This window comes from Antrostomus carolinensis, unplaced genomic scaffold, assembly GCF_000700745.2.
Source record: "Antrostomus carolinensis isolate BGI_N321 unplaced genomic scaffold, ASM70074v2 scaffold3817, whole genome shotgun sequence".
Classification (NCBI taxonomy): Eukaryota; Metazoa; Chordata; class Aves; order Caprimulgiformes; family Caprimulgidae; genus Antrostomus; species Antrostomus carolinensis.
In genome coordinates this window covers 38,442-47,164 of record NW_010329348.1, presented here as the reverse complement: position 1 = coordinate 47,164, position 8,723 = coordinate 38,442, and the positions used below count along the sequence as shown (strand labels likewise).

At 40.9% G+C, this 8,723-nt stretch overlaps 1 protein-coding gene across 1 annotated transcript in view; it reads left to right on the top strand.

Annotated features, from left to right (window-relative positions):
• Positions 1–468: 468 nt before the first annotated feature.
• The window catches only part of LOC104528492 (rho GTPase-activating protein 28-like), a gene marked incomplete at its 3' end in the record, with an annotated part of 45,815 nt that continues 37,560 nt past the window's right edge, over positions 469–8,723 (top strand). The window contains exon 1 of the mRNA XM_010172517.2: positions 469–636. Within this exon, the coding sequence (XP_010170819.1) occupies positions 506–636 (131 nt within the window). The remainder of the gene's footprint in view (positions 637–8,723) is intronic.

Sequence of the window (8,723 nt, the reverse complement as noted above, 5' to 3'; positions counted from 1 at the left end):
AGAGGCCACTTGTTTTCCGAATCCCTCATGTAAGCAGTTTAAATGTTACTCCCTGCTCTGCCAAACCATGTTTTGTGTTTGAGTAGCAGTCTCCAAATGTCCTGCTGCTTCACCAGTACATAATTTCACTTAGTTGAGCCTATTTCAGGAGCAGGAGGAGTATTAAGAAATTGGCTCCTAAAAGGAAAGAAAAAGAAAGCAAGCAAGAAGTTTTCCCGGCAGTTGCTCAGTGCCGTGCAGGATTGTCTCAGGTTTCTAGTTTCCTAGGAACGTAGTAACTTCCTCATGGGTTGTTTTGTGGGCGGTGTTTTTGAATACATGCTAATTCAGCTTTCCTGACAGGGAGTCTCAGTTACACAGCTCTCCTGACAGCAAACGGTGGTGAGAGGCTGCTACGGAGCCCAGCCACGCGCTCGCGCTCGTGACAGGACCACTTGTCCTCCCGCTGGGGCCTGTCGGCACCCCCGGTCACCTCTGTCACCGGCAGCGGGGCCGACATGTGCCTATGACCATGGAGATGAAGGACTCAGGCAGTGTGGTCCTGACAGCTTACCATCCCCACAGTCCAGCCAGGATCCCGGGCATGGAGCAGAGCTTTGTGCAGGACGTCCCTCCCAGCCATTCACCCACCAGCAGGTAAAACCTGAGGGATGGGGATCGGTACCATGCCCTGACGTTTCGCCAGAGTCGGTTGTGGTTTTTGCCAACTGTATGTCAGCATGACAGCGTTTCCCTAATTGCTCAGCCACTTCGCAAGCAGTTTGCTCTAGCACTTTTTTTGTCTCCACTGAGAGAGTGATTCAGCCCAGTGCCGCTGGTCGAGACTGGGAGGGAGAAACGCGAGTCCTTGTTTTAAATCTTTTAAGTCAACAGATCAAGCCAGTTTCCTGTTCAAGATACTCAACAAGACAATTCCCAGGCAAAAAATGCATGTGAATCAGGCTTCTGCTCAGGTCATTTAGGACTGTATTTTGGAAAGTATTCTTCTGAGTCTGGCACTCAGAAAGTTGATTCTGGCTTTGGTTTAGGGGATTATTTAGTTCCTTCCCCATTCACTCACCAGGTCAGGACCAGACCTTGCCTTTTTGTGAAATTGCAGTTGCTACTTTGAACACCCACATACACACAATGGGAGACTGGGTCGTTAAAGACTTAGTCTAAATAAGAAAATTCCTTTAGGTTGCAGGAAACTAAGCATTATCTTAATCAATGCAGTTGTGTATGTTTAGTTCCCTGCTCGGTAAGAATGCATGTATTTGCACAAATTAAAAATAGCAGTTTGGGCAATTTTATTGTTTTATAAAATCTGACCTTTCTTCTAAACACACGTGTCTGGGTTTTGCAATTTTCTCTGAAAGAAGTGTTATGAAAGTTCATACTGTAAAAAGTTTAAGAAAGTAGGAAACGTTATTCTGTGGCTTGACTTTAAAAATGAGAACTGAAGTCTGAGGAAATAGTATTTGTCATTATCCCCAGGAATTAAGTCTGTGTATTCTCTTAATAAAAATAATTATATTTACTTCATACTGTTTATTTATAGCCCAACAGATATTTTGTTTTCAATGTCATTATTTAGGTTAGCTGCATCTTCCTGTTCTTTGCGTATTTCCCTGGCTGTCTCATAAAGATAACTCCTTTGTTCTATTAAACTGTTTTTTGAGTGCAGTACCAAAATACACAATTTCATGTTAAGAAAAGAAACACAATCTGGGCTCTTAGACGCAGTAAGAATGGCATTTACTACTCAAAACAGACCAGTGGTTTGTCATTCAGTTTCTGGGGACCATGTCATTTCTTCCCCAGGGAAGAATGCTAAACGTAATCTCCGTTTAAGTCTGTGAGCAACGGAAATGTGATGTTTTGCACTTTTTCTTATAGGTGTGCTAATTGTTTTAAAATGCTCTTGAAACTTAAACTCAGGATATATGAGGGTTTAAATCACATATATATCACCTAAGAAAAGAAGAAGTGCAAACTCCAGTTCCTGAAAGAAACAAAGAAAAGAGGATCCTGGCATTTTTATGAGGAACATATTTTGGAATCTCCTGTCATGAGGCGAAGTCATGTGTCTATATATATGTCTATGTTTCCACAAGATGTTGGTGCTTTCTCCCCTTTCTTGTCCTCAGCTTCCCACAGCTGTCTACTAGCAATAGCCAAATTCTACCATATGGGCAGTGAGTGACTGTCTGAGTTTCCAAAGCCTGTTCAAGAGAGGGATTTTATTAACCCAGCATGCAGTCCTCTGGAATGCAGAATCCATAAGGGCAAATGCACTGAGTGTTTTAGCAAATGGTAAAATAGGCTCTGGCTTAATCCCTACTTCATCTTCTAAGAACTCTTTCCTGGACTGCATTTTCTGTATAGTTTCCTCTGCCGCAATCCTAACGCAAGAAGCTTTACTATAGACTCTGTCTAGTGTTCCTTGATCCCCAGGGCAGCCACCCACTCTACAACATGCTAATTCCTTGATTCTCCAGGAAAATTATTTGAAAAAACATGCAATAAACAGAGGTGTTGTCTATTTTTTATTTGATAACAAAAGCAGTTGGGAACCAGAGCCTGACTTTCCTCTGAATTCAGTAGGGATTAGCTAGATGTAGCTCTAATGAAGTTTATATTTCAGATATATATCTGTGAGAACAGAATTGGTCTTGGATATTAGCCCTCAATTTGACAAACTGCTGACTAGTTCTCTCTCATCTTAGGAATCAAGATCTTTCATTTTCTTTCATCTCCCAGAAAAACTTTTCTCTTGCTTTTGAGTGGTGCTCCCTTTGTATCAGTAGAACAGCTACACTCACCAGAGCCAGGCTTGGATATGAGTGTCTACCAGCTATGTTTTTTCTTGAAAAAACTTTCACTTTGGGAACCTTATAAGCAGAGGTTTCTCACAAAAAGGGGAAGCTAATGCAGCCTCAGCGGCATTAAACTGCTTTGCTTCCCATTATTTAAAAGGAAGCTGATAAAAAAGAAGGAAAGATTTAAGTATCCATCATGAACTTCTAAAGAAATCAGTAATCTTGAACACTCTTACCAATACAAGTATACAACTAAGACGACAATGGACACCAAAGTTTATATTAATTAAGTAACTTAGATGCATCAGACCACTTGAATTCACATCCACCTACAACTCTTGAAGAGCCAATGAGGCGCGCATGCTGTGCGCATGTCTAAAATGTCCATTGTCAGCATCAGCATGAAGTATAACAGCCAAAAGTATTTTCATTTATAAGCCCAGTGGGAGGAGAGTATATCTACCCTGTTATACATTAGGAGTTGTCAGTTGGTGGGCTGTAAGGGGGACAGGAGAAGTGCTTCAGCTGCTTCAAATGGAAGTTGCATCAGTGTGCAATGAAGAGTGGTAAATTCATAAGTGTAAGGAAGGGGAGAGCAGTGTCAAAGTTTGACTACATAGTGATGCCATCACCAATCTGCAAGTCTAGCTTCCAAATTTACTGTTGGATAACTTAATAAAAAGGTTGAGAAGAGGGGCTGGAGAAATTCCAGCCATGCTCCAGAGAAAGAGAGCATCAGGAGGACTAAGGATAGTTATACTTAAATATCTCCTCCTCAGCTGTGTCATCCATTTCTATCTTTCTCCTTTTTTTTCCGTCTTGCAGACATGCTTACTTTACCAGTTCCACACATAGGGTGAGCCCTGAAAACTGCACTGTTGAGTTTGTTAGAGGTCCAGGAGTATTCTCCAGTCAAATCTTCCTTTAATTCCATTAATGCAATTAGCAGGTTAATTTTCCATTTTTCTGAGATCCCGTCACTTTGCTTGTCATCTACTTTGAATAATTTTAATTGTTGATTGCATTTATACTATTCATATCTTTTTTTACTTACTACCTTTGAGAACAAGGTGTTGGAGAAATCTCTGTTTTCTTTGCTTGACAGTCAGACTAACTGTGGCATACGAGTATAGTGGGGAATGTTCCTGTGCTTGTGACAGCCCCTCACTTTTTTTTAATCCCATTTATTAGAACTCAGATATCACAAGTACCACTATCAAACACCCCAGAATATCACACTATCGCTTTCAATATAGATACTGTCTCAGTGCAAAGATGAAACTGCTGATTTATGTTAAGTAATGGTCAACTTTTCCATCCTCACTTCAGAGAATGAAGGACTTCGTAGTTGTGCACAAATACCACTACTGGATTATATAGAGGAAAAGTGGGGCCATGGCCAAATGTCTTTCTCACATCTCCTTTTTATCCTGCTAGGAGAAGCTAGGAGGAGTTATTTCTGTGCTCAGAGGAAACAGGCATGACCTCCATGCCAAATGGCCAGTGAGCTCTCTAAGGTAATTATGCAATTAGGGGAGTACAAAGCATTCCTAAGTGAGTCATGCCCAAGCTTTCCTTGACTCAAGTATGAGACTTAGTGAGTTCCTCAGCCGGTTTGCTACTAGCACATCCACCAGCAAAGAACTCATCTTACACTGCAAATCACAGGTATTTCCACTGCAATGAGTGGCTTATGCTTGTATGCAAGTAAGATAAGAATCAGAGGAAAGAAATAGCACTTTCACAGGCTTTGTTCCTGCAGAATGGGTTTAAAGCAGCTTTTAAAGGGCATATCAAGCTTTTTATATATGGAACAAAAATCTTTACAGTCAAAACTCATGCAAAGAGCAACACATATTGTACCAAATCAAGCAACATCGTACACAGGTAAAGAATAAAGTGGATTTCAGGACCACTGAACAACGCAGCCAAGGCCCCTTCTTGGCTTCTCCCCTAGTCAAGAGCAAGTCTGGCACTTCCAGTTTTTCTGGGGAAATGCCTTTCCAGTTTCTTCAGGTTCAGCATGTTTCCTTCCTCCTACTGTCAGGGGGTGACTTTCAGGCAGGCATCATTAAACTATAGAGTGAAAAAAGAACAGGAAAAAATCCTGAAGTTTCTAAATTGCTTTGAATTACCTGCTCGTAGCTTCCAGGATCCCTGCTCTTCATGTCTGAGACTTGCAGATTTGGGGCCAATTGTAAAGTCATTACACTGGACAAGCATGGCCCCAGACCCATTTGCAATATTCATCCCCTCTTGCAAACCCCAAGATACTTCAGAAATATGTCATGGTGAGGCAAATTGTCCTAAAATAATAATTGAAATAAAACTGGAAGAGGAGCCCTTATGCACCAAAATTTGGCTTGTTTTTATCCCAACAGAAGCAGATTTTATCACACTGAAGTAAGGTCTGTATACCCTGAGGCTGGGTGATCTGGGCTTAACTTCTGTCAGCAATGAATGAGCAGCTCCCCTGCTCAGTTGTGTACATGTGATGTCAAGAATGTCTTCTAAGTGATGCAGGATAAACAACCTTAACTAATTTGGATGTTTATCTCACTTTACCATAAACTTCCCCAGAAGCTGGCTCCTTTTCCACAGTAAATCTTGAAAAGACTTAGGCCTCTTGTAGTAACTTGAACTAAGAACCTATGAAATTAAAATTTTAAAATGCACTAAAAGGCATGAAAGAAAATCCCTCAAAACAATAGTCTTGGAAAAGACTCTACTGGTACAAGTTGGGCAAAAAATACTTTTTGTGGAAAAAAACCCCCACTTTTTATAATTTCTGGTAGCTTTCTAAAATATTATTTTTAAAGGTATATTTTTTATAGATGCTAAGAATGCTAATTCTTTATAAAGCATTTACCAAGAGGATGCATATAACAAAGTTAGACAATAGTAGACATGCTTTTCCTGTAGGTTTTAGAAATACCTACAGAATATCCTCTGGGAGCCTCACTGAGGAATGTAGTATTTATAGCCAGTTCCTTGTGTTATGGCTGAAATGAGAGTTGGCTTCTCTGGTTTCTTTTTAGTTTGGTGCTCCTGCTGCTCTGCCTGGTACCTCCATATGTAGACTTGATGGAAAACATCTGGCACTGTCTCTTTGATCATTTTGTTTGGTTGAATATTTAGCCAGCTGCCCCATTCATTTTTAACTAAGTCACTTATCTCTGATTACATGACGGTTGGTGGTCTCCACAAAAAAAAAAAAAAAAACCAGGAGCTGAGAGTCCTGCACACCCTGCACAGACACCTTCAGATTACATCTGGCAGACTGACAGCATTGGCATAACAGCCAGCAATCAAGAACCGTAAAGTGTTATTTTTGCACGGGAGATCAAAATAATTCAGTGTAAATGTGTGGAAAATGTGCAGTGGTGGGAACTGCAAGACATGACTATGGAACACTAGTAAAACTCCTAGTTGGATAGTATCTGAAAAGTATCTGGTTAGCACTGTACAAATAGAATCACATCCTGAAATAGTGCAGAGTATCCATAGCAAACAATCAAGTTAACATCCTGGATTTTGGCTAACCACAGTACTAGCAGCCACTTGGCTCACTGAAATGCTTTGCTCCAGCTGGCCAGGCAGTGTGATGGAGGAAGGCTGGCAGGCAGCAGGTCCAGCATCAGGGTGGGACTGTGGTCTGTGCAGCCTTCAGGTACCACTGTGGTGGTGGATTAAAAGAGCACAGGAGGGAATCTAGGAGAAGAGTGTCCAAAGTCACATCCTAAACTGCAACCAGGCATCCTATCTAGGATTTTGTCCCCTTTGCCTGTCTCCTTCTTTCTCTCTCAGTGGAAACAGCCCCCATCATGGTATTCCAAGTCCTATTGCATGTGCCAGGGACTTGGAAAGGGGTGAGAGGAAGAAGGGAGCAAAGGACAAGAGAAGGATCACCTTCACTGGTATATGACCTGATTCTCTTCTTTGTGTGCAAATAAAAGGAATTAGAGTGAGAAAAGAAACATCTCCCAAAGGACTTTATGTGGGGGGCGGTTATTTACAGTTGACCCCCAAGTTCCACCAGGTGCATATAGCAGTGGGTTTTGGAGTGGGATTTAAGTGCTGATTGTGAAGTCAAAAGTTGAAATGGTTTAAAAGATAAGTCATTGGAAAAAGAGCCCCTATTACCCTGAAGGACAATTTTAGCAGAGGTCAGCAGAACTGCTTGAGTTAGCATCCTTTGTAATTAATGCAAGGGAAAGACTGATGCTCTGTGAGAGATCCCTCATCTCTATAATTAATTTCTTCCCCTGCCTGTATCTGTTAACTTTCCAGACACTGCCAGAGTCTCTGGTCTCTGAGAAGAAGACCATTATGTTTTCTTATTTAGGATGCTATGTGTAATACTTGACCACTGTAAACCCATGGGATTTTCAGATGTGCAAAATCATCCAATTTTAGGATGGACTTATGCTGGATGTTTAGACAGGAGGTGGATGAGCAAAAGAGAGATAGAAATCTCTGCTACAAAGTGTTGCAATTACTGAATTTCTAACTGAGGACTAAATAAGCCTTTTTAACATTTCTTCCTGTAGAAGTTGCTCTGAGCATATAATGAGCAAAATAATAACCATAGGTCTTTTTGTGGACAGTAGAAGAGGCCTAAGCCCTACCAGTGCAGAGAGACAGAGGGGAGTATATACCAGAAATCTATATGGGATGTAGAAGTCCAGCTCGGTTGACATAATTTATCAGGTGAAAGACAAGTAAAGCAAGAGGCAAGCTGAGGAACTGTTTTAAACATCTGTAGGCAAAACCTCAGGACATCAGACACCAGGTAACTCACAGTTTACTATCAGAGATAGAAGAAGCTCTAGAGTTTTACGTCCTCATATTTTACTACAGCTAATCAGAAAAATACTAGCTTCCAAATCGACAGACTTGAGCAGAGAATAACTAGTTTATACAAGGCCTAAATTTGACTCACTGAATAGTAGGTTCCTCACTAACTATGCCCCTGTAGACATCAGAAAGTCTGCAATTAACTAGACTCTGGTTTAGTCTATGAAAACTCTATGTATCAGTTTCTCTTTCTCTGACTAATAAAAGCTCAGAACAAAATACTTTCTAGGCTTATTTTCTGGCCCAGTGATGATCGTACCCAGAGGCAATCTAAAAGTGAGAATGTCAGATGTTTTTTAACGTTAGCATTAGGATGAGAGCAAGAACTGGGTGGTTGTAGCATTCAATCTAACATGAAATGCTCTGTCTTTTTTCTGTTCTAGCCTAATAAAAGATCAATAATAAATCCTGCAGTGGAACATCAAGTGGAATGAGCCTTATTTATACAGATGGACTGAGTTAATGGATACTTAGGTGTAGTAACAGAGGTTTCACCTCTGAATTCAGTGGAAATGGGATCAAGCCATCAGAACTCAGATTTTTTTGTCAATAGCTTTGGTTACAGGGCATGATCTGATTATACTATCTTTTGTCTCAGCTCAGGTTGATTTCCCATTTAAAAGGATTATTGCAGAATAAGACATCAGTATGAAGTCTTAGGTAATTAAAACATAATAGTGACTAGGCCTGTCTTCCTTTTGCAATACTTCCTTCCGTTATTCAAATATTTTGAAAACTCAAGTTCTAAATATTTTTTCTGAATGTATTAGAAAAGAATATGAAATCTTTGCTGTTGTTACAGGCGAAACATGAAGCAGGAGAGCATAGGGCATACTCTGAAGATGTTTTGCAGGTTTGGCTGTCCTTGGCCATTTCTGGGCCAGATGGTGCCCAGATCATGCATGTGCAAGGAAGTGAAAGGAAACAGCAAGCTTATCCTGATGAACAGAGACAAGGGAAGCCTTTGTACTCAGGCTGCAGCAGGATTTCACATTGAAAGTGCTTTCTTTCGGACAGAGGGTGGGCAGAAGGAAGCAGGGACAGCTGGTCAAGCACAGGAGAGGG